Source organism: Cervus elaphus, chromosome 2 (assembly GCF_910594005.1).
Source record: "Cervus elaphus chromosome 2, mCerEla1.1, whole genome shotgun sequence".
NCBI lineage: Eukaryota > Metazoa > Chordata > Mammalia > Artiodactyla > Cervidae > Cervus > Cervus elaphus.
The window spans coordinates 40497328-40523995 of NC_057816.1; the positions used below are offsets into that span (position 1 = coordinate 40497328).

Genomic DNA, 26668 nt, shown 5'->3' on the forward strand with positions numbered 1-26668 from the left:
CTCTTGACCTCTCAGCGGTCAGAGGCCAGACCTGAGTGCTTCCTCCAGGGCACACGGCTCACTCCCCAACCTCCTGCTCTTCAAGCCCAGGCACCTTCCCAGCCACCAGCCCATGGGCTGACATGGGACATCAGCTCTGATTTGCCCACAGACTGTACATTCCAACCGTCCTGGGATGACGGGACGTCCTCTGTGAAGATCCTCCGGTTACTCTGGTCCACCCTGCTCTCTTGTTCGGGTGTACTGCCATAGTATCTGCACCAGACAGTCTGTCACAAAGCTGTGTCTTGGACTTCCTAAGCATCTAATAAACCGCTCCTCTCTCACAGGCATGTTAAGTCACTTCAGTTGTGTCCGACTCTTTGCAACCCTGTGGACTGTAGCCTGTGAGGCTCCTCTGTCCATGGGATTCTCCAGGCAAGAACACTGGACTGGGCTGCCATGCCCTCTCTCATGAAACTGGCTAAATTCTGCCCTGAATGATGACAGCCTGGGGTGGAAGAGCTTCCCTGGTGGCTCAGAAGGTAAAGCGTCTGCCTGCAAAGGAAGAGACCTGGATTCAATCCCTGGGTCAGGAAGATCCCTTGGAGAAGGAAATGGCAACCCACTGCAGTATTCTTGCCTGGAAAATCCCGTGGATGGAGGAGCCTGGCAGGCTACAGTGCACGGGGTCACAAAGGGTTGGACACGACTGAGCGACTTCACTTTGGGGTGGAAGACAATAAGGCCACAAACTCCAGCCTGTGTTTGTGGGCTTTCGAAACCGCCGTGAGTCAAAGTCAGGGAGGGGCAGAAGGGCAAGACTAAGCCAGGGTAGGGGATAGACTCGATCCAGGCAGGCCCAGGGCAGGGTCCCTTGAGGGCAGGGAAGGTGTCTCGCTCCCCACGTGGCACATGACCGCTGAAAAAAGCAGCTGGAACTGACTGCCTCTCCTGCGCCCTGCTCTGAACAAATCTGCTTCAGGGATCTGAGTGAGAAGCCCAAACCCACCTGCGGCCGCTTGCCTGGGGCCCTGGGCTTGCCCCGCTCAGCCCTTGCGGGTGAACAAGTGGAAGCGTGGAAGGGTGCCTGCCAGAGAGCACCGTCCCTCCCAGGGTCCCAGTCACACGCAGCCCACGGGGCATCCTGGTCCCGGGGAGGGGGGCGGGGTGGCGCTCTCCTCTTCCAGAGGCCGCTGCGGCCAAGAATCATTGTATCACAATAGCTACGCCCCGTTCCTTTACCCCAGGATCCAAGTCAATGCAAATAAGTCCACAGGCAGGAAGGGGCTTTCCAGTGAGGCTGGGAGAGCAGGCAGCAGAGACTGGAGAAAAACACCACAAAGTGTGGAGTCAGATGCGTTTGGGGTGGGCCCAGATTCTTCCACTTCTAGCTGGTGATTTTGGACAAGTGACTGAACTTTTCTGAATCTCAGTTTCTTTATCCCTCGGGGTTGCTGTGATAATTAAAAGTGAAGCACCCAGTACAGAGTAGATTCTTTAGAAAAGTGAATTGCTAATTCTTTCCTATGAAGAAAGTCATAACTTTTAACTCCATCTAAATGTCCCAGGCGTTTGAACACCGTATTCTCCCATCAACCTCAACTGATAATGCAGGCATAGCCATTAACTAGGCGGATATTAAATCTACACAAACTCAGCAATAATTATTTAAGCATATTTCTATCTTTCCCCAGTCAATTAAAAACTTCTTCAGAGACAAAGGATTAATTTCCAAAATATACAAGCAGCTCATACAACTCAATACCAGAAAAACAAATAACCCAATCAAACAGTGGGAAAAAGACCTAAACGGACATTTCTCCAAAGAAGACATATAGATGATTAACAAACACATAAAAAGATGCTCAGCATCGCTCATTATTAGAGAAATTAAAATCAAAACTACAATGAGATATCACCTCACACCAGTCAGAATGGCCCTCATCAAAAAGTCTGCAAACAGTAAATACTGGAAAGGTTGTGGAGAAAGGGGAACACTCTTGCACTGTTGATGGGAATGTAAATTGATACAGCCACTATGGAAAACGGAATGGAGATTCCTTAAAAAATTAGGAATAAAACCACCATATGACCCAGCAATCCCACTCCTAGGTATACACCCTGAGGAAACCAAAACAGAAAGAGACACATGTATCCCATTGTTCATTGCAGCACTGTTTACAATAGCTAGAACATGAAAGCAACCTAGATGTCCATCGACAGATGAATGGATAAAGAAGTTGTGGTACATATACACAATGGAATATTACTCAACCATAAAAAGGAAGGCATCTGAGTCAGTTCTAATGAGGTGGATGAACCTAGAACCTGTTATACAGAGTGAAGTGAGTCAGAAAGACAAAGATAAATACCATATTCTAACACATATATACCAAATCTAGAAAAATGGTACTGAAGAATTTATTTACAGGGCAGCAAAGGAGAAACATAGAGAATAGACTTATGGATACGGGGAAAGGGGAGGAGAGGGTGAGATGTATGGAAAGAGTAACATGGAAACTTACATCACCATATGTAAAATAGAGAGCCAACGGGAATTTGCTGTATGTCTCAGGAAACTCAAACAGGGGCTCTGTGTCAACCTAGAGGGGTGGGATGGGTAGGGAGATGGGAGGGAGTTTCAAAAGGGAGGGATATATGTATACCTGTGGCTATTCATGTTGAGGTTTGACAGAAAACAGCAAAATTCTGTTTCAAAACTTCTTGAGAGCAGTTTCTGACTTACTGCTATATTTAATATATTCTTAAGCATTAATAAATTCTTAAGCATTTCTGACTTACTGCTATATTTAATAAATATCTGTCCATTGAATGAATTAACGTATGGGCAACTATATGAATAAATAGATAAAAGAGTGGTTAAATGCTGCCATGAACTATTTTCTGATTATTTTATGTGTCCATATTACAATCTCAAGGGAGAACTGAACTCTAGGCTGGTCATTTCTCTGTATTGGCCACACTCTGGGACACAGTGAAGACATATGACAAATACAGGCTAAATGGGAACTTGAAACAGATTTCATGAATGATGTGAATGACAGCAAACAATTGGTAAGCTTCCCTTCATTTCCCACTTGTTTTATCATTATCTGACTGTGGGGAGAGAATTTTCTTTCTGGGTCTCAGTTTCTCCACCTATAAAGTGATGAAGTTGGACCAAAGAAGGTTGTTTCTTGCTCAGGTATTCTAAGATTGTGAGATTACATTCCTAGGGAGGGGAGGTGGGAAAATAAGACACGGATTGCACTGCAAAAGGCATTCCTAAAATTCAGTGTAAGTGAAAACACCGAGCAGTGACTGTCTCTGCTAAGAGGGACTTGGTGAGTGAGCGCTCCTTGATTTAGAGCTAACATTCATGCTCTTTACAACCTTTCAAAATAAAACCTTGAATGCCCTAAGCTGAGGGCTATTCCTTTGCTTGTGTTGTTTAAAACCACCAGGAAAAGTTTGGAGCCAGAGGTTCAGTTTTTCCCCTGGGGCCTGACAGCACTGGCTGGGTTTGCAGTTTGTAGAGAGGCCTGCAGGGGACATCACTCCTGGTGAAGGATGGGGCAACTGGTCCACTAGCCATTAGGCAGTTAAGAAGGAAGAACTGAGAAATGCCACCCAAGACCCAGATGCTGGGGAATTTTCCCCACCACCAATAAAGATAATGATACCTGATGTAATAGAAGTGGTATAATTATATTGCAATATAGCAATGTATCACGCTGTATGCCTTAAACTTATACAATGTTACATGTCAATTATATTTCAATAAAAAGAGAAAATAAAAAAGAAGGTGCCTCCCTTGCTGAGGGTGGCTAGAGAGTCTGGAAAATGGGAGTTGATGGCTGATCCCTCCATCGCCTCCCTGTTGTTGAGAATGGGTGGGTCATTAACCCTGCCTTAGAACGAGGTGGAGAGAGGAGACACGGATATGTGAAGTATTGATAGACTAGTTTCCATAGACCTCCCTCCCCTTTGTCCTCCTTGCCTGCTGCATCAAGGTGTCTGGAGTATGTTGGACTGTCTTTTCTTTCATGTAGAAGAAAAGGCGCAGAGATTCTCCAAGTCAGAGAGTAGGTTCTGGAGTCAGACCACCTGGTTCACAGCTTGGCTTCACCACTGTTAGAGGTGTGACCTTGGATAAGATCTCTAACCGCTCTGTACCCCAGCTTCCCTGTCTGTAAAGCGTGCCTTCATTCAATAAATGTTTATTGAGAGTCCATGCTGTAACTAGGCATCGTTCTGAGCGCTTGAGATACAGCAGGGAACGTAAGAGACAAAGATCTCTCCCTGGAACTTACATTTCAGTGGGACAGGACAATAACTGTATCTAGGATTACTTTGAGTATTACATGACTTGATGTACGTGAATGACTTTATTGTCTGCAGAAGCCTAGATCAGACCAACACTCACTTTACCAGACAGTGAAGCCTGGGATGCTTGCTTGCTTCTTTGCTTCTTTAGGGGTTTTTAAAAAAAAAACTCAGGGAATTGTCTTGAGAAAGAACTGCTGCTTAACTCATTATTTAAAAAGAAATCCACTGTTTTTTTCTAATTTTAAAAGAAATGCCTGCACATAATCAAACATCATGGAAATGACTGACAGTGAAAATCCTGGCAACCTCATGCCTTGACTGTAGTCACTCTTAATGGCCTGATGCAGGTACACGCAGGTATTTTTTTCCTTTACGTAACTTACCTTTTTTTTTTTTTTTACATTATTTACTCCTGGCTGTGTTGACTTTTCGTTGCTGTGGGCAGGCTTTCTCTAGTTGCGGCAAGCGGGGGCTACTCTCTAGTTGCAGTGTGCGGACCTGTGGCACCGGCCTCTCCGGTGGGGCAGAGGCCCTCCGGCTCTTGGATTCAGGAGTTGCGGCCCATGGCCCAGGGGTTGCAGCTCTTGGCATCCAGAGCGCGGGTTCATTACTTGGGGCACACGGGCTCAGCTGCCCTGAGGCATGTGGGGTCTTGCTGGACCGGAGACTGAACCGGTGTTCCCCGCATTGCAAGGCTGACTCCTGACCGCTGGACCACCAGAGCAGCTGCCACCACTTATCCTGACAGAAGTGTTTGTTTTTAGCATTATCCCTGTCCCCATTTCGTGAGGCTCAAACACATTAAAAATCAATGTGCTTGAGCCTAACAAAATGAACGCAGTAGAGTAAGAAGAGACTGCATGATGTGCGTGTGTGAATGAGTGAGACATGGAGAAAGAGACAGAAAGACAGAATGAGAGCAAATGGGCCACCGGGATGCCTACAACTGCGACATCCTCTCTGGCATGGAAAGACGGGGCTCAGATTTGGGGGCTCCAGTCTTCTCTATCCTTTCTGCCCCTTGAGAGGAAGGCTCTTTTCATCAACGGCAGCTCAGAGAAAAAACAGTCTTTCCTGAGTAAAGCACCTGGTTTCCCAACTCTTTTCGGATTGCCAGCAGTTGGAAAGAAGGGTCTCCGAAATGCCCGCAGGCAGTGATTTTTAAAGATTTGGGTTTTCTGATGGTGTCCTGAGCTAACACTAGGGCACTCTGCTGAATTTCTGTGACTCTGTTTTTCCTTTTCAGAAGTTTGAGCTGTTTCTTTTTCAGATCTGCTTGCCATTTTTTAAAGTACTGTGTACTTTCCCTATTACTTCCTTCTTGTAAAACATATCTCTTTATTACCTCTCAGTGTAACCACTTTACAGCCTCTCAGAATGTTCCTTTCCTTGGGGTTCTAATTCTCCCATTAGCTTCTGATCTTTCCACATGGTGGCTTGTTTCTGTGTGGCTTACCGTGAATCATGAATTTACTTCATTTCGGAATTGTTTTTTCCTTCAAGGAATTCCACAGGGCATGGGTGGTGGGCGTGTCACTACAGAGAAGTTTGTTTTCCCTCTGCCAGGTCCTGCAGCCGTGTCACTGGTAGGGGACACTTTCATACCCATTTCTTAACTTGGGAATTTCTGCATCATGTGGATATTATAATTGTGGACTCTTGAGTCCACATGTGGTGAGACTTAGTGTTTGCTTTCTTCCAAAAGACATTCCTCTCCTCCCTACTCCACCCTGATCCCCAGCTCCTTGTTATTCCCCTGAGGTTGGTGAGCAGATCCTATTTCTTCTTCATGGAAGGTCCAACCATTCAAAACTTACAGTTTTCTGCATCTCGGTTCCAATGTTCTGCCTTGTATAGGCCTCAATACTTGATCCCACCTGGGTGTGTGGACCCATCTCCAGGTCTGAATGATGAGAAGAAAACAGCTGTGAAAATGGACAGATTTTCAAGGCTGGGGAAACAGCAAGCATGAAGGCTCTGCAACTGTAACAGACATGACCTGTGGAAGGAGGAGCAGGAGGGTCGGTGTGGCCGCAGCTGAGGGAGCAAGGGAGGGTGGAGGGGGACGATGTCATCAAAGGCTTCCTTCCAGCTCCAAGAGCAAAACACAAGGGATGCTATACGTGTAGTCCCTGAAAAAGTCAGTATCAGTGGGCTGACCTAAAATTCAGTGATTTTCTATCCTTGGTCAAGTTTTCAGTTCTCATTTCTGTACTGAGAAATGTGTCCCACAAGAAGAACATTTTCAGTTCTGCACAGGGTAAAGCTCTCAGAATGGTGAGTCTGTAAGGCCCACCCCTAAGAAAGGCAATCCCTAAGAAAAGCAATGCCAGAGAATGCTCAAACTACCACACAATTGTACTCATCTCACATGCTAGTAAAGTAACGCTCAAAATTCTCCAAGCCAGGCTTCAACAGTATGTGAACTGTGACCTTCCAGATGTTCAAGCTGGATTTAGAAAAGGCAGAGGAAACAGAGATCAAATTGCCAACATCCACTGGATCATCAAAAAAGCAAGAGTTCCGGAAAAATATCTATTTCTGCCTTAGTGACTATGCCAAAGCATTTGACTGTGTGGATCACAATAAACTGTGGAAAATTCTGAAAGAGATGGGAATACCAGACTACCTGACCTGCCTCTTGAGAAACCTGTATGCAGGTCAGGAAGCAACAGTTAGAACTGGATATGGCACAACAGACTGGTTCCAAATCGGGAAAGGAGTACGTCAAGGCTGTATATTGTCACCCTGCTTATTTAACTTATATGCAGAGTATATCATGAGAAACTCTGGGCTGGATGAAGCACAAGCTGGAATCAAGATTTCAGGGAGAAGTATCAATAACCTCAGACATGCAGATGACACCACTCTTACGGCAGAAAGTGAAGAAGAACTAAAGAGCCTCTTGATGAAAGTGAAAGAGGAGAGTGAAAAAGTTGGCTTAAAGCTCAACATTCAGAAAACAAAGATCATGGCATCTGGTCACATTACTTCATGGCAAATAGATGGAGAAACAGTGGAAATAGTGTCATAGTTTAGTTTTGGGGGCTCCAAAATCACTGCAGTTGGTGACTGCAGCCATGAAATTAAAGGACGCTTGCTCCTTGGAAGAAAAGTTATGACCAACCTAGACAGCTTATTAAAAAGCAGAGACATTACTTTGTCAATAAAGGTCCATCTAGTTAAGGCTATGGTTTTTCCAGTAGTCATGTATGGATGTGAGAGTTGGACTATCAAGCTGAGCGCTCAAGAATTGATGATTTTGAACTGTGGTGTTGGAGAAGACTGTTGAGAGTCCCTTGGACTTCAAGGAGATCCAACCAGTCCATCCTAAAGGAAATCAGTCCTGAATATTCCTTGGAAGGACTGATACTGAAGCTGAAACTCCAGTACTTTGGCCACCTCATGCAAAGAACTGACTCATTGAAAAAGACCCTGATGCTGGGAAAGATTCAGGGCGAGAGGGGAAGGGGATGACAGAGGATGAGATGGTTGGATGGCATCACTGACTTGATGGACAAGAGTCTGAATAAACTCCGGGAGCTGGTGATGGACAGGGAGGTCTGGTGTGCTGCAGTCCGCGGGGTTGCAAAGAGTTGGACATGACTGAGCAACTGAACTGAACTGAAGGCCCCCATATCACTGCGCTGAAACAACTACAGAAAACGGAGCTCTCACCCGCACCTATTTACACGGATACACAGAATGCCTCTCCGTCAGGTGGGTCTGGGGGTGGGAGTTAAACTGAGTAGGTGAAAGGACTGATCGCACATACCAGCGATCTGGAAATGGACACGGCTCACAGCCGTGCTCCCAGGGCTGTTGTTTTTATTTCTTAAGAGTAGCAGCTGGGAAGAGAAACTGGGGAAGAGAAGGAAGGTATTATTGGAACAGTGGGGATGGATGAGTGGGTGACTATGGAAGAAAAAGATGGATATATTCATGGATAATTTAAATGAATGCATGAAAGGGGGGAGCCCTAAAGCATGGCCTAAAGGACAGTGACTTTGGAAACTGCCTAAATTATTATTTGTTATTTGTAATAGCAAACATTCATGCTTACTATTACCCAGTTATAACATTTACATGGCTTGTCTCATTCATTCAGCAGAAGCATTCTATAAGTTAAATATTAAAAATGCATCTTGGAAGTGAGGACGCTGAGGCACAGATAAATTAAGTAGTTTGTTAATAAGGGGCAGGCGAGAGGTTCAAACTCAGGCATTATAGCTCTGGAGGTAGTGCTTTTAACAACCGTTTTTAGTGGGAGGGGTCTTAATGAAGGGCTTCTCTGGTAGCTCAGACGGTAAAGAATCTGCCTGCAATGCAGGAGACCCACGTTTGATCCCTGGGTCGGGAAGATCCCCTAGAGAAGGGAATGGCTATCAAACTCAGGCATTATAGCTCTAGAGTTAATGCTTTTAACAACTGTTGTTAATGGGTGGGGCCTTAATAAGGCCCCCTTTCTATTTCTTTATCTTTTTTAAAAATTTCTTTTTTAATTGGAGGAAAATTTCTTTATGATATTATGTTTGTTTATGCTGTAAAACAATGCAAATCAACCATAATTATACATACACTCCCTCCCTCTTGAGCCTCCAGGCCCCCTTTCTTAGAGAGCTACTTACACTTTATAAGCTTCAGTTTCCTCATCCCCTAAAACAAAGCTTATAACAGTAGCCACCCTAGAGGGCTGTTGTGAGAATTAAATGAATTAATATTATATGAGAGCTCATATTAGTCTGTGCATAGCAGGTAATAAGTAAAAAAGAGTTATTGCCATTTTATCATTATCAATTATTTCATCATTATTATTTAATTTAATTAATTATTATTATTTCATAATAATAATTATTATTTCATATATATTATTTCATTATTATCAATTATCATTATTATCAATTCATTAATCTATTCTTTCCTCTCCTCTGCTATAATATGAAACTTTCAGGTCTGGGAATAATTTTATTCCTATTTTGATACCAGGTAATACAATCCACCTCTTGGGGAAAAATGAAATGGAAATAACCAGTTGGTGTGACTGAATCCATCTCCCCAGTTAAGTGAACTTCCTCCATCACATTTTGGCCTCTATTCAACCTGGTTGGTCAGGATAGAAGCTAATAGGGTCCTACAGAGCTCGATGCTGGTTTGCATTTTGCTACCGCCTTCCAGCTCTCTCTGTAACCGCAGACAGAGTCCTCATGAGCAACGAGAGTCTGTTGTTTCACAGCATCCGGCTCCTGTTTGGGTGGGAAAACATAGAAGCTGGACTGTCAACAATTAGCCGTGCCAGGCTGAGACTGGGAAACGGTCCTGTTTCTTCAGAAGCCAGACAAGCTAGAAAGGGTCCTGCTGCTCCTTCCTCTGAGCTTCCTTGCGTGTGTGTGCTTGGTCGTGTCCAACTCTGTGTGACCCCATGGACGATAGCCCGCCAGGTTCCTCTGTCCACAGAATTTTTCAAGCAAGAATACTAGAGTGAGTTGCCATTTCCTCCTCCAGGAGATCTTCCCGACCTGTGCATCAAACGCATGTCTCTTGCGGGTCCTGCACTGGCAGGCGAATTCTTGACCACTGGACCAGCTGGGGTGAGCTTCCTCAGACGCCAGCTGGTTCACAACCTTCTGTTCACTTTGACTGACAGTTAGCCTGGTGAGGGATTTCAGCCCCTCAACCAACCAACCAACCAACCAACCATCCAACCACCTGACCCCAATCAAAGATCCAACCATCCAACTCCCACCCTCACCATTTATGGTGGGTCCACCATGAGTCTAATCATGCACTGTGCCCCCCAGGGACTACCAGTCTGGGAGAGATGATACAGAGTTACAGGACCTGAGGAAGGAAAGTTCTTCAAAGTCCATTGGTCCGGCCTAGGCTGACACTTGAACCTCTCTACAAGAATCCAGGCACATCTTTCCCTAATTTCTGCTCTAATGGTATAAAGACCAAAAAAGGTTATAGAAAAGCTCTAGACCATTATAGAAAAGATGTCATGATGTGATGCATGATTAACTGACACATGAATTACGTGGCCATAAGTCATGCTATGATTACAAACAGGGCAAAGGGTTCAGGCCAGGCTGGTCGGGGCAGATTTCCCTGGGGAGGGCAGACTCTGAGTTGGGGTGTTGCCATGGCTTCTGTTCTCATCTCCCACATCCTGTCAATTTCAGTACTTCCGTTGCTCAAGAACTTACCAAGCCTCCCTGCTGCTCTCTGCATCAAGTTCCAACTAAAGCTTTGTGAGAATTGATTGTTTTCAAACATTTTTAGTAGAAGTTTTTTTTTTTTTTAATTAATGAAACCTTGAACAGAACCGTGATACAGAAAGCATTTAAAAGCAATGATATTTTTCTTCAAGTAGTTTTAGTCTTATATGGTTGCTGAGAAATATTCATTTCTAGCAGCCTGGATGCACCTCGGTAAATGCTTGGAGTTTGAGGAAGCTTGGTTTAAAATCACTTAATTATTGGGACTTCCCTGGTGATCCAGTGGTTAAGAATCTGCTGTGCAATGCAGAGGACAGGGGTTGGATCCCTGGTCAGGGTACTAGGATCCAAAGTGCCGCAGAGCATCTAAGCTTGCACACCACAACTACGGAGCCTGCATGCCCTTGGAGCCCATGTGCCACAACTAGAGGTCCTGTACCGCAAGGAAGGATCCTGCATGATGCAATGGAAGTCCTATGTGCCGCAACTAAGACCCAGTGCAGCTGAAATGAAGAAACACACACACAGATATTAAAGAAAACACTGGGCTAGATAAGCCCTTTCTCCTTCTGAGCGCTAATAGTCACAGCCCTTTTCCTGGATTTCGAGGCCTATCCTGTAGCCCACTCTACTCCTGTGTGTTTGCTCACTTGCTCAGTGCTCAGCTGTGTCCAACTCTTTGTGACCCCATGGACTGTAGCCCACCAGGCTCCTCTGTCCCTGGGATTTCCCAGTCGAGAATACTGGAGTGGGTTGCCATGTCCATCTCCAGGGGATCTTCCTGACCCGAGGATTGAACCTTGAGTCTCCTGCGTCTCCTGCATTGGCAGGAGGATTCTTTACCACCCCTGGGAAACCCCTATACCTACTTAACTTTATTTTGAGCCAATAAACATCCATCTCTGTGGGACCAGTCCTCCAGAGTTTTTGCCTACTCCTTGCCTTTGCTGTGTCCTTGCCTTCCTCATGATGTATCATCCATGTGGAATGTACTCTCTCTCCCGTGGCTTACTCACATTTGGCCCTGCCTCTGTTTACTTTCCATCTCTCTGCAGTCATCCCTGATTGCTCCTTTGTCTGAATTTCTATTGAACTGAAGGCCAATACCGAACAGTCGAGTACTTAATTCTTCTCTAATTGCTTCCTGCTCAAAATGTCTCATTGGAAGACCTGTAAGAGTCATGAGGACACACTGCATGTCTTTTATTTCTTTGGAATCTCATTAGTGAAGTTCTGGGCATGCAGTCATTATTCAAACGCCCTGGAAAAGCATGATTAGCTCTGTTATTTGTGCTGCTCTCAGCTTTCTCAGAGCTTCTCACCTCAGTGCCGAAAATAAAGCTCAGTTCCCAGGAGTGAGCGATCCGTACCTCCTGTTCTTATCTTTTTGCCAAAAATACATTCCCTCATGGGTTGAGCTGGAAAAGTCAAATTCTGAAAAAAGTAGACAAATTTGTTGGGAGGGTGATGTGACTTTCTGTATTCCGCAGGAACTTTTTCATAAGCCAGAGAGTCACAACTGTTTTTTACTGATTTATCTATCTATTAATACTTATTTTTGGCTGTACTGGGTCTTTGCTACTGCGCTCAGGCTTTCTCTAGTTGTGGCGAGGGGGACTATTCTCTGGTTGAGGTGTGGCTTCTCTTGCTTTGGAGCATACGCTCTGGGGTGCTTGAACTTCAGCAGTTGTGGCCTGAGGGTTCCAGAGCTCAGGCTCAGTAGTTGTGGCCCACAGGCTTAGCTGCTTCACTGCGAATGGGATCTTCCCAGGACATGGGATTAAAATCATGTCTTCTGCATTGGCAGATGGGTCCTCAACCATTGGACCACCAGGGAAGTCCTTGGAGTCTATATGATTGATATATAGGTGAATCTAATGCCAGGCCAGGTTTGGGAACCATAGGTCAGTATTCATATGCCTTCGTTTATTTGATCCACTGCTTTGTTCCAGTGTGGGTGGAGGGTGGGCATGGGGGTGGAGGGTATCATGGGAGCATAGGCCATGATTTGTAACTCAGAAGAAGCAGCTGTAATTTCATGTGGATCCAACAGACAGGCTTGGTGTAGTTCTTGAAATATCCTGAACACCTGGAGATGAGAAGTCTTCAGCCTCCAGGATCTTTTGGCCTCTGAGTTGCTACTGAACTTTAGGAGTTGCAGAGGGATCAGCCCACGTGGGTGTTCATGGAGTCACAGATGCTGAGGTCACAGGCTCCACACAGATCTGGTAGGGTTAAAGCAGGCACACGTGTTGCCACGCCTCACTGCCCTGCTCAGGGCACACACTGCTGATCAGCCACAACCCCATCTCCAGTGGTGCTTAGAGAGGCCTTAGAATCCCAGCAATCAGTGCTAGCACACGGAACAAAACCTTTTACTCTCCTTGCCATTCCTACCAGCAATGTCCTAGTGTATTCCTGGGCTTCCCTGGTGGCTCAGCTGGTAAAGAGTCCACCTGCAGTATGGGAGACCTGGGTTTGATCCCTGGGTTGGGAAGATCCCCTGGAGAAGGGAAAGGCTGCCCACTCCAGCATCCTGGCCTAGAGAATTCCATGGACTGTATAGTCCATGGGGTCGCAAGGAGTCACAGTGTACTCCTAAATTTTGCTGAGCAGATTAACTTGCAGTTATTCACAGGGCACAGTTTAAAATTCAGTAGTAAGACACACTCTCTGCTCTCTCTGCTGTCTTTTCCTAGGTGAACCCCATCATGCCCTCGACAGAGCGACTAACCACATGTGCGCATTTGTACCTTGACCTTACAGACGCACGTGTGTGCTAGTCGCTGGGTCATGTCCTGATTCTTGGTGCTCCCGTGGACTGCAGCCCACCAGGCTCCTCTGTCCATGGGGTTCTCCAGGCAAGAATCCTGGCGTGAGGAGCCATTCCCTTCTCCAGGGGGTCTTCCCGACCCAGGGGTCAAATCCAGACCTCCTGCATTGCAGGCTGATCCTTTACTGTCTGAGCCACGAGGGCAGCCCTTGACCTTACAAACCATCTATGAACTGGTAACTCCCAACTTTATATTCCCACCCTAGAACCCTTCTTAACGAGACTCGGAGGCTGAGAAAGCTTAGAGGTGAGGTCTGAAGGCCAGGAGGCAGATAAGAATGTCTCTGCATGCACAGATCCTTGAGAGCAGACTGCTTATTTCTCTGAGGGTTGCCAACTACACCTGACACGATGTCTTATATACAGCAGGTCCTCAATACCCGACTGCCGACTTTAGGTGATGCAGCTCCCTGTTTCTATGTGGAAGGATGGTATTCTTTTTCTCTTCCCTTCTTGCATTTCCGGGGCACAGCCTCTGGTAATGCTGGCTGCCCCGTTCCCTGTCCCTCCTAGGCTGGATGGGGTGTGGTTGTCTGTTACCTTGGTGGCTCCCGATGAGCCATGCCTCCTGATGTTTAGACCTTTGTGTTCTCTTTCCCCCTTGGAATCGGGGGTGGACCTGTGATTTGCTTTAACCAGGAGAATGTGATGGAAGTCATACTGTGCTAGTCCAACTGTGGCATGAACCTCAGGTCTCTGGTGTAGGATGGTATGTGTGTGTGTGTGTGTGAGAGAGAGAGAGAGAGAGAGAGAGAAATAGAAAACCGGAGAGAAAGATGGAGAGACTCAAAAAGACATTTTCCTGGAGCTAAGACACAGATGACTTTCTTTTTTTAAAGTCACATTTAAAAAAAATCAAATATCTCCTTTCTTTGTTATCACTCTTATCAAGAGTTTAGAAATCTCTATATTTAGAGTTTGGGGAGCTAGAGATTGGGGGTGACATCCTCTCATGGCCTGCATAAAGGCCAAAGCTGCTGCTTCAGACATCAAACGCCCGTCCAGCCCAGGCCAAGCATCAGACAGAACTGGGGCTCCACGTGCAAACTTAGAATAGATTCTGCTGTAAGCGGCAACCATCGGGAAAAGCCTATGACTCAGGTGCGTCACTCTGGGGCCCAGCGCAGGGCAGGGAGAGAGTGGGAAGCGTGGAAGGACTGGTCTTCGCCATGGGAACACCAGGCTGTGTGTCAGCTCTGAGCTGGAAGTGCCCAGTGGCTCACTGCTGTGGTTCGCAGGTAACACGGACATTCCTTCTGCCCTCGTGGGTCTCCCCCAGTGGCCACACCCTAGGGCAGCAGCTGAGCCACAGTAACTTTTTTTGTTCTGCCAAAAACTCTTAAGATGAGTGGGTAGAAGCAAGCAGGTGGAGCTTTTACTTGCAGGACTTCTGAAAAGAGAGGAGGATGTTGAAGGCAGGAATCAATGTTTCCCAAGGCTCTTTCTTAAAATACACAGTGTCTGGCCTCAGGAGGGCTGACTCACTGGCTGCCCAGGCTGGGTACCCCATCATGGGGCTACTATAATCCCAGGAGACCGGCTCACTCCCCACCTACAGCATCCCCAGCAACATCTGCTTCAGCTTATTAGAAAGTTAAAACAAGCAAGTGTCAACCCCTCATCTTTTCCACTTAAGGACACATTCCTCTTGGCTGACGCACATCCCTGCCCAAGGGTTCACCCCTGGACTGTGGGAGTGTGTCTGTGAGACTGCAAACGGATTTTAATGATAATTTGAGGAGCCTCTTACATCCTAGTTTATTTAACCTTCTCACACGAATAGCAAGGCTTCTCTGTGGGGAATCACGGAATGACTACTGACTTCACTAGACAAGCAGGGAGCCCTGGAAACAGGAAGCCAAAGAAACGTGCTCTCAAAGCCAAATGCATTCCCGTGTGTCAAACACAGGTAACTGCAGAAAGCAGTCTGGCCTTGGAGTCAGCAGGCTCAGGGTCAGCTCGCCGTCCTGCCAGATGCTGTGTGACCTGGGACAGGTTCCTTGACTTTTCGGAGCCCTCAGATCTCTGCCCTCAGATCTCTCGTCTGCTACCCTGCCGGCCACACGGGGATCTTCAGAAGTCTGAATGGACACCGGGGTGGGGAGGCTTCTTACAGGACAACTGATGCTTCACTTCCTTCTATGACAGCACCACCCAGCCGCCATGCAGCCTGAGCTTGAAATCGTTCTCACAGAGCGTCTAATGCACTGCGGGTTAGCTCAGATCTATTCTGAGCCGAAAGCTTCCTCCTTTAACATTCTGTCAACTGGTTCTTCTCTGGGTGAAACAAGAGAAGAAATACACAGAAACAAGCCCAGTCCCTCCTCTGTAAGAACACCTTGCAGGTTTCTGGAGGCAGGACCCCATCCCTGTGACCCAGCAGTCCTTACCCCTTCTCCCCACCAGGCCGAGCCTTTGCCCCTATTGTGGTTATTGGAGAACAATAACTGTGATACCTGCTGTGGTCATTGTTTTCCAAAGGCACATTAGGTAATTTATGATAATTTACGACCCTCAAAGTATCTTGTCTGGAACCGAATGTGGTATTCAGGATGATCTAAACAGGGGAGAATTAGGCAAGACATTCACCTCTCTTGTTCTAGTTGATTTGCCTCTGCTCATGTGAAGCGCAAGTCTCTCAGTCATGTCGGACTCTTTGTGACCCGATGGTCTAGACAGTCCATGGAGTTCTCCAGGCCAGAATACTGGAGTGGGTAGCCGTTCCCTTCTCCAGGGGATCTTCCCAACCCAGGGATCAAACCCAGGTTTCTACACTGCAGGAACCAGCTGAGCCACCGGGGAAGCCCTCTGTCCGTGTAGCTGACCCCTGAATGGGCTGTTTCAGTGGTCCTATCTCAACAGCAATACTTCCTTCACAATCCCAGCTTCGAACCCTCGACTTTCTGATTATCTCTTCCCTTTCCTGCTTATTCCATCCGGTACCCAACTCAGTAATTCTCAGGCCTCACCAGGACCTACTGTCCACGGTCCACACCACAGTCTCTCAGCCCTCTTCTCCACCAGGCCCTCATCTGTCCCTTCTCACCTGGCCTAGACCTCATGACGCATCATTGCAATCATCCCCTTGAGGACACTGTCCAGCCCTTTCCTTCTCTTTCTCTCTCTTGCCTGGCAAAATCTCAGCCCTGATTAAGTCCTTCTCTCTGTGTCTTCCTGCCCTGTATTCAGACAGTGGAAACTGGCTACAGAAAATTACGGGTAAGTTAAATTCATGACCTAAGTTAAATTCATGGCCAGTAACCTGAAGGGGGTCCATGAAGCCACCCACCCACCGTTCTCTAGCTCCTAGTTGGGACATTACAGGTCCTGCTTCCTATACCTCAAACCTGTAGCCCCTCGGTCCCCATCCTCACTCTCAGCCAAAGACCCTGTCATCCAGGAGTGCTCCCACGGACTCCCCCACATCTACCCACCTGCCAGCATCTGTGTCCAGCGCATGGCCTTCCCTCTGTGTGGATGGGCTCTGTGCTCCCATCTCGGACAAAGCACCCAGGTGGACACCGGGCTATCATCCCCTGGCTTATTCGGCCCGTCCCCCCTGTACTCCACACTCCGCTATCAATCTCATCTTTTCTACAGAATCATCCCCACCTCATATAACTTCACTATTACTTTCCCTCATCTTCAAAAATGAAACCAGGGACTGCCCTGGTGGTCCAATGGTTAAGAACCCACCTGCCAATGCAGGGCACGGGGGTTCAATCCCTGGCACAGGAGAATCCCACATGCAGGGAAACCAAGTCAGCGCGTCACAGCTGCTGAAGCCCAGGTGTCTAGAGCGGGTCCTCGGCATCACGAGAAGCCACTGCAGTGAGAAGTCCGCGCACCGCAATGGCAGGTGGCCCCTGCTTGCCGCAATTAGAGAAATCGCTGCCCGCGCCCAGCGACTAAGACTCAGCACAGCCCAAAATAAAATAAGCAAATAATTAAAAAAAAAAAAAAGACAAAAACCACAGCAACAATAAAACGCTTTCTTCTTATCTCCGGATAAGGAATCCAGGTAAGCAGGCTTTAAAGTTTGGTAACCTGCCCAAGGTCATAGACCTGGAAATGGTGGGGTGGGTGTGCCCACTGCCAAAGCCCACCCAGACGAGATGTCCTGGGCTGCAGAGGCCAGACCAGCTCTCTTTCAGCCAATCGCTGAACTCAGACAACAAAGTCCCTTGTCAAGGATGTGCAGACCAGCTCTGCCCTCCCCGGGCACTCTTGGGTGGCAAGCAAGGCTGGAGGCTTCCAAGTGAGAAGGGACCTGCTGGATCTGCGGGGACCAGCTGGGCTGCTGAGACTGCCTTGACTGATGGGCCTGTCAGACTCGGCGTGGGAGGATGGGGGCTGTTTCCAGAATAGCCAGCGTGCCATCCCAGCAGCATGCCAGTCCATGTAGGGGGAGCGGGTGGCAATGATGGCAGACAGATGGGGCAGGCTGGAGCGGGCGGCAGGAGCTGCCAGCGTGGTGCACCCTTGCGCAGAGACGACACCTCGTAAATCTCAGAGGCCCGCCCGTGTGGCCTGCAGCGGTGGCTCATTAACACCGCCTGGTCCTCGGAGCCGGAAAATGACAGCTAACAAGGCCAGCTGCCTTCCAGGCCATTCCATCAGAAGGACACACTTCTCTCCCCGAACCCTAAGAACATCTCTATTTCTGCCAGGAACCCAGAGCAGCTGGCCCAGGGGGGTTTTCCTCCCGGGACATCAGATACTTAACTGCCCCCTGATCACAGGGCCTTCAGCCGTCACCCCTCCTCTCCCTTCTAGGCTCCCCAAGGTTCTCCCAGAGAGCAAGCCCGTTTGGCTTTGAGATTTCCGAGGACACGGGGTCAAGTTGGAATTTTCGGACCACCCGGAAAAGCACGCGTCTCTGCCAAACCCCATGCTGACTTAGTCATCCTATCTTAACAGTCCGCTTCCGCAAGGGGCAGGCTGGCCCACTTACCTGTCCGTCACGGCCTGCATGAACTCGTCCAGAAGGCCGTCATATTCCTGCCCGCGGACGCGCCGGTGCTTCAGGCCGATGTACAGCGGGTCTCTGAGGAGCTCCTGCAACAGACGGCACCCGCCTCGTCAAGGGTCCCGGGCTGGTGGGAAGGTGGGGGGTGAGGGGGGCCAGGAGGGCAGCTGCCCCCCTCCGACTCCCCAGGTGCTACCTGGAAGGGTCTGGATGCTAAGCCACTGATGCAGCGTGGACCTCTGGGCAGGGGGTCTGGAGTTTAGGAACCAAGGATGCTTGAAGTAGCAAGACTCTCTGATACAGTCTTCCAACCTCTGACTGCAGCTCTGGGTTGATCCCAGGGCTTCTCAGCAGTAATACCATGGATGCTCTGGCCTGGACAATTCTTTGATGTGAAGGTGAACCTGCATATTATAGAATACTTAACATAGCAGTGTCTCTAGGTTCTTCCCACTTGGAGTGAGTAGCACCCCCAGGTTGTGACAATAAAAAAAACATCTATAGACACCACCAAATGTCTCCCTGCAGAAAACTTCCTAAAGGAGATCAGTCCTGGGTGTTCATGGGAAGGACTGATGCTGAAGCTGAAATTCCAATACTTTGGCCACCTGATGCGAAGAGCTGACTCATTTGAAAAGACCCGGATGCTGGGAAAGATTGAAGGCGGGAGGAGAAGGGGACGACAGAGGATGAGATGGTTGGATGGCATCACCGACTCAATGGACATGAGTTTGAGCAAACTCCGGGAGTTGGTGATGGACAGGGAGGCCTGGCATGCTGCAGTCCATGGGGTCGCAAAGAGTTGGATACAGCTGAGCAACTGAACTGAACTGAACTGAACTGAACTGAAAGTCTCCCTAGGGGACAAAAATTGACCCTGTTAAGAACTGCCACAGGCAACATCTGGATCGAGGTACTGGGTCTCAACCAAAGTCACCGATCTGGACTCAAATTAGAAAACCTTCCCTTCCTCCCTCCTGTCCTTCCCGTGAACGCTTACTGAATACCCATCACAGGCCTGGCACTGTGCCAGGCCCTGGGGACACAAGGAGGGACTGATAGAGCCAGCATCTTCCATTCAAGAAGGAAGCCCGCCATAAAGCGGCCCCGAGTCGGGTGCCCCCACCTTCTGTGTCTGCACTGGTCTGACGGCCTCTCCCACCTCTCCTGTACCCCTCACACACACGTCTACACAGAAGCTGTGGGCTTATCCATGCACGACACATTTCCTGACCCTTTCCTGACCCTCTAGTGGCCTGCTGCCATTGGGCCTCTTGGGATTTGTGGGTAAGAGATGGTCTCTGCCTTCAAGGTGCTCAGTCTACTGCAGGTTGGCTGATGAGTCAGTAAACTCCACTACAGACAGAGAGACATTCCTGCAGCACAAATTGTGGTCCATGGTGGCACAGAGGAGGAGTGGAGTAGTTCCCACCAGGGACAAGGGGGATGATGACATGGAAGAAATGGTCAGGTGTTAAAAGATGAGCAGAGGAGGGGAAAGGACTCGGGGGAGGGGTAGTTAGGGAGTCTGGGATGGACATGTGCACACTGCTATATTTAGAATGAGGATAACCAACAAAGACCTACTGTATAGCACAGGGAGCTCTGCCCAATGCCAAGTGGCAGCCTGGATGGGAGGGGAGTTTAGGGGAGAATGGATACATGTATATGCATGGCCGAGTCTCTTTACGCTTCACCTGAAACTATCACAACATTGTTAATCAGCTATACCCCAATACACAATAAAAAGTTAAAAAAAAAAATTTGCCAGGTGGGCTGGGCCCTCCAGGCTGAGAAGTCAACACAGAGAAAGACTGGGAGCTGGAGGTAAAAGCAGGAAAAAGTACCTGGTGACCTGATGTATTTAAGAAATAGGAAGCAATTTTATGCGTTAGGGTCTTTAGAAATTATGTTTTTGTGTCTTCCTTCCCCAAATATGCTTCCCAGGTGGCGCTAGTGGTAAAGAACCTGCCTGCCAATGCAGGAGACATGTGAGACAAAGGTTCGATCCCTGAGTCGGGAAGATCGAAGTTGGGAAGATACCCTGGAGGAGGGCATGGCAACCCACTCCAATATTCTTGCCTGGAGAATCCCCATGGACAGAGGAGCCTGGAAGGCTATCGTCCATTGGGTCACAAAGAGTCAGACGCAGCTGAAGTGACTTAGCACACATACCCCTAAATATGAGCTCCTTGGGGCCAAGGTTTTGTGTTCTCGTCAAATCTCCATCTGGACTTCTCCTGCAGGATTCAGAGGCAAGCATGTCAGGAGTCCTGCCCTCAAGGCGCTCGGCGTCAAGTCTCAGCTCCAGCACTGACCAGCTGTGTGACCTCAGGTGAATCACATGACCTCTGGGAGCCTTCTTTTCATCTGTTCAGTTCAGTTCAGTCGCTCAGTCGTGTCTGACTCTTTGCAACCCCATGGACTGCAGTATGCCAGGCTTCCCTGTCCATCACCAACTCCTGGAGCTTGTTCAAACTCATGTCCATTGAGTCAGTGATGCCATCCAACCATCTCATCCTCTGTCGTCTCCTTCTCCTCCGACCCTCCCAGCATCAGGGTCTTTTTCAATGAGTCAGTTCTTTGCATGAGGTGGACAAAGTACTGGAGTTTTAGCTTCAGCATCAGTCCTTCCAAGGAATATTCAGGACTGATCTCCTTTAGGATGGACTGGGTGGATCTCCTTGCAGTCCAGGGGACTCTCAGGAGTCTTCTCCAACACCACAGTTCAAAAGCATCAATTCTTCGGTGCTCAGCTTTCTTTATAGTCCAACTCTCACATCCATACATGACTACTGTAGAAACCACAGCTTTGACTAGACGGATCTTTGTCGACAAAGTAAAGTTAGATGGGAATAAGATACCATCTGCCCAGCTCGATGGTGATGAGGAAATGAAATGATACTGATATATGTGAGAGAGCTTTGTGAATCATAACACACGCTGTAAAGTAACGGCAGCAGCTTTAACTTTCATGGTGTTTCCTGTGTGCCGGGTACTTCAGAAGGACGGCCAGACACAGCGAGGTTAGGAGACTCGACCAGCCCTTGAGCTAGTGAGTGGAGGAATCTGGATTCAGACTCATGGCTGCCAGCTCCAGAGCCCATGATCCTAAGCTCTGGGCCAAGCTGCTTAAGTGGTTTTTTGGCACATCAACCAGAATTGACTTATACTTGTTTAAGACACCAGTCTAGGTCCATACTGTCTTGAAGGTGCTATAGGAGGTGGAGGGGGAAAGGTATAGAGGACAGAAAAGATCAGGAAATATCTACCTTCCCAACCCCTCACTCCCCAATCCTCAGTCCACATGTCTCAGGTGGATTTAACACTTTCTCCAAGGATCCACATGGCTACATCTGAGAAACGTAGGATCTAAACTTCATTTCTCAATCTCTTTACTTTCTGAGTTATGCATCCTTGAGATTCCTTAGGACTCTGCTCTAGCAGTTCTATGTGTATGTCTGTGTGTGTGCGTGCACGTGTGGGCAAATGATGAGAAAGGGACATATAGCCTTTCACCGGCCACTTTCAAAATGACCATCTGAAAGCCACTGAGAGACAGAAACGTCCAGCCAAGGGGACCAAAGAAGTAAATGATGATGTAACAACAAGACGGACAACAGGCAGCCACAGAAATTGGGTTAAGCCTATGCAGACACCTGGACAGACACGCATGAGATGATTTAAAATGGAAAAAGTGAGAAATAAAATTGCACAGATATCTCAGTTTCATCTGTCTGAAACACATCAACACAGAAAAGGCATACACAGAATGATAAAAACGGTATAACTCTTGGCATTTGCAGAAAACATTCACTTTTTCAGTTCTTATAGAGATGAAAGGGTTCACGGTAAGTTATAATTTGTCATGTTTCCAAGAGACAGATTGAGTCAGTGGTATTTTAGGCAGCCAAGAATGGTTTTCCTGGTGCTGCATATGTGGTTTCTGGGGGCAAGTCCAATTCTCCAGTAGTATTGAAGAATTTTAGAATCTTCTAAAAACTTCTCAGTATATCTGCATTTAAGATGAAGGGTTAATCCTAACAAAGTACTACTAAGTTATAAGAGGGACTAGGAAGCTTTGAAAAAAGTCTTGATATTTTATAGTGCTTATTTTATTTATAATAAAACATTTTATATCTGAAATATTTCAAAACTAAGTGCACCAAAAAATGGGGGAGAAAGTTTCTGTGTGGAGATGACATGAAAACATAGCTTCTCATACTTGTATAGAGCTTTCGAGTAATTCACTTGTTCTGAATCCAAAGTAGCTTGATTTGGGACTTCCTTGGTGGTCCCGTGGCTAAGACTCCGAGCTCCCAGTGTAGGGGGCCTGGGGTCGATTCCTGGTCAGGGAACTAGATCCCGCATGCCACAGCTAAAGATTCCACGTGCTGCATAAAGGCAGCAAGTAAGACCAGACACAGCCAATAAATAAACAAATATTAAAAGAAGAAACCATGTGTGGAATATGATGCAAACATTTTTCTAAAAAAGTAGTTCAAGCCTTCTGTCTTGCGTGCTCTCATGCCCATTTTACAGATGAGGAAGGTGGAGTTCAAGGGTTTAAATAAACTACCCAAGCTCACGCAGCCAGAAAGTAGCAAAGCTGAAACTGAGCCTTGCTTTGACTGGATCTCCTGATGGTGCCCTCCCCACCCCACCGTTTGACACTGCAGGGACCAGGGAATGTGGGTGTGGCTCCTGATCCCCGCCCTGGTCCTCCTGAGAGCCCAGGAGTGGCTGGACGCTCCAGCTGGTGCTGCAGACCCGGCTGGGGTCTGGGGAAACGCAGCGTCCACATCTCCAGTCAGCTGGTGGTCCTTCGGCAGGAGCGAAGACGGCTTGTCATGAGCAGCAGAGGGTGGAGCTTCCATGCTGTTCCACTTGGAACAAGAAATCCGCATTCCGCCCTGTGTCCCACCGAGTGACATAAAGTGGGTTCTGGGATTGGACGCACCTGGGTTCGCATTCAGGCTCTGTCACCCAACGAGCTCTGAGACTCCGGGTACTCAGCCCTGCTTCGTTTTACCTCTCTGTCCAGTGGCGATAATAACAATCTCTCTCTGTATTTTATTGAAGTATAGTTGACTTACAATGATCTCCACTGCATAGTGCAAGCTCCTTGAGGAAAGGGTCCTTATTGACGTGCATCTCCCTAGTGATGCTTACAGTGCTGTGCGTGGCAGGCCATTTAAAAGCACTTATGACCTAATATCATTGTTGTGCAAAATGAAAAAAGAATAAAAAATAGCAGTAAGATTATATACTGAAAACACCAAAAATTTAGATGCCTTAATAGTGTATACATGAAAATACTCAACTGTCCCTTTTTAAAATAGTTCTTTGGAATGCTTGACGGTTAAAATCAATACCACATCGCAGTGAAGATCCCTCTGCCAGAAACAGTAGCTCGCTCACCAAAAGGTGAGGGCTGCAGACGTTCAGTCCAGTAAACACAGCCTGAATTACAGGCCTGTGACCCTCCTAGCATTTGGTATTTAATTCCTGTCTTTCACCTAAACTGTCCTGGACTTTAAGCATTCTGGGAAAGGCAAAGCTTTTCTTCTTTTTTAAAACCTCAGCATGTCTCCTTCATCTGACTTATTTGCTTTCTCTTCAAGATAAATTGTATCTTATCATGAAAAGTATAGTATCTGCCATCATCACTCACATTAAATGAGGTTTCCTCATAACAAACATTTATCCTTAGTTTTATGTCATCTTGACCAATGTTATGTAATTTCTGTTAGCTGATTGTGGTATACGATGTTAAATGTGAAAAGAAATGAAAACTTTCTTCATCTGTTGTAGAATATTTCTCTTCTTTTAAATGACTTCTGTTCGTAATTTTGATGTAAAATTTTGTGTCTCCACTATTTTCCTCTTTTTTCCTTCAGTTTATTTCATTACATTCTTCAGTAAAATAAAAAAAAAATAAAAGCATTTATGATGTGAGTTGCATTTATTTCAGCACTGGGCTAAGGAGAGGCTGAATTAAAAACTAGGCAGGTCTTAGAAATCACTTGGTTTGGCTTCCTCCACAGGAGTTTTTGAGGCCCGGAAAGATTAAGTGAACTGCCTATGTTCACAAAATGAATCTGGTGGAAGCAACAGGTGGCAATGACTGGAGCATGGGGTCTTCTTAGTAGGGACCAGCGTCCTCAGCTCCAAGCCTGCCAAGTTCTCTCTGCTAGGCTGTTGCCAAGTTCTCGCTGGCACTAAGTCAGTCTACAACTGTAACTTCAGGCTGAGGCTCTACGCAAAGCAGATGAACCAGAACTTTCTCCGCTGCCATGGGAGTTGAGTGTGCCCTCTGTGGGTGTCTGCCTGGCTCTGACTTTTTTTTTTAAGGGGAGAAACAATAATTTATTGAATCACAAAACTGAAGAGTATAGAGGTAGGCTGGCTTCAGATATGACTGAAGCTAAGCACCAAAATAATATCGTAATACAATACTCATTCTTGCTATTTAATCTCTCTCTCCAAATCATAATTTTATAGCTCTTTCTTCTTTGTGTTGCATTCAGGTTTTTTTTATTGTGATAAAAGTCACATAATATAAAACATATTTTAACCATGTCTAACTGTACAGTTCAGTGGCACGATTACCACTCCATGTACCACAATTGTACGTTATTGGACGGACAGTTCTCACCATAATCCATCTCCCAAGGTTTTCAGCTTCCCGAGCTGAAACTCCGTCCCCATTAAACACTAGCTCCCCATTCTCCCTTCTCACCACCCTTGCCCCCGACCACTGGCACCTACCAAATGTACTTTCTGACTCTATGAATTTGACAATTTTGGGTACCTCGTATAAGTGGAATCAAACAGTATTTGTCTGCTCCTAATGTATGTTGGAATGCAGGCTTCCTCGTGGCTCAGCAGTAAAGAATCTGCCTTCTCTGCAAGAGCTGCAGGAGACTCGTGTTCGGTCCCTGGATTGGGAAGATCCCCTTTAGGAGGGCATGGCAACCCACTCCAGTGTTCTTGCCTGGAGAATCCCAGGGACAGAGGAGCCTGGCGGGCTACAGTCCGTGGGTTGCAAAGAGTCAGACACGACTGAAGCGACTTAGCACACATATTGGAATGCATTATTAAGGTTAACTTAATACATGCTGGCTCTGACTTTTCAAGGTGAAAAATCTTGGAGACTAAATGTCATGGAAAACAAAACGGCTTGCTCCTCTTCACCTGCCATGTCATCGAGTGCTGGGTTTAAACTGGAAGATGAACCTCTTGGCCTGGAAAAACACTTATCTTGCATAGCAACAGGCACACAAAGGTGTTATTCAGAGAACATCTGGGGGTCTGGGGAGGTCATGGGATTGGGTCCGCGGTGTGGACACAGGGCTCTTTCTCCCTCCAGGTGACAGCTATGCCCACCACATACTTCTCTGGAAGCTTGGTCAACCCAAGGGTGAGCGACAACGATCCTAGGACGGGACTCCTCACTGGTCACAGGTGCACAGGCAGCCAGCGCCTGACAGCGCCGTGGGTGAACGCTATTGTCATCTGCAGTGAGGACAGTCTTGCCAGGGAAGCCTTCACCCCCTGGCTCTGGGGGCGATCCCATGCTGCTTTGGCAACCAGTAACCCCCAAGGCACTGTTGACCAGGTTCTGCTGGTGATCTGTCCCCTCCACCCCTCTTCAGTCATCCCCATGAGACTCTCACGGCATTTCCTGGAGAGGAGACGCCACCAGAGCCCCACAGAGACTCTCACGGCGTCTCCTGGAGAGGAGGCTCCACCAGAGCCCCACAGAGACTCTCACGGCGTCTCCTTGAGAGGAGACTCCACCAGAGCCCCACAGAGACTCTCATGGCATCTCCTGGAGACGAGACTCTCACGGCGTCTCCTGGAGAGGAGACTCCACCAGAGCCCCACAGAGACTCTCACGGCGTCTCCTGGAGAGGAGACTCCACCAGAGCCCCACCAGACTCTCACGGCGTCTCCTGGAGAGGAGACTCCACCAGAGCCCCACAGAGACTCTCACGGCGTCTCCTGGAGAGGAGACTCCACCAGAGCCCCACGAGACTCTCACGGCGTCTCCTGGAGAGGAGACTCCACCAGAGCCCCACGAGACTCTCACGGCGTCTCCTGGAGAGGAGACTCCACCAGAGCCCCACAGAGACTCTCTTGGCGTCTCCTGGAGAGGAGACTCCATCAAAGCTCCATGAAACTCTCACAGCATCTCCTTGAGAGAAGACACCACCAGAGCCCCACAGAGACTCTCACGGCGTCTCCTGGAGAGGAGACTCCACCAGAGCCCCACCAGACTCTCACGGCGTCTCCTGGAGAGGAGACTCCACCAGAGCCCCACGAGACTCTCACGGC

At 47.7% G+C, this 26668-nt stretch overlaps 1 protein-coding gene across 4 annotated transcripts in view; it reads right to left on the reverse strand.

Annotated features, from left to right (window-relative positions):
- ME3 (malic enzyme 3) overlaps positions 1-26668 on the reverse strand; it is a 220034-nt gene that overhangs the window by 32905 nt on the left and 160461 nt on the right. For all 4 annotated transcript variants that reach the window (XM_043876341.1, XM_043876333.1, XM_043876328.1 and 1 more), the window contains one exon: positions 18314-18417. In XM_043876341.1, coding sequence (XP_043732276.1) covers positions 18314-18417 — 104 coding nt within the window. The remainder of the gene's footprint in view (positions 1-18313; positions 18418-26668) is intronic.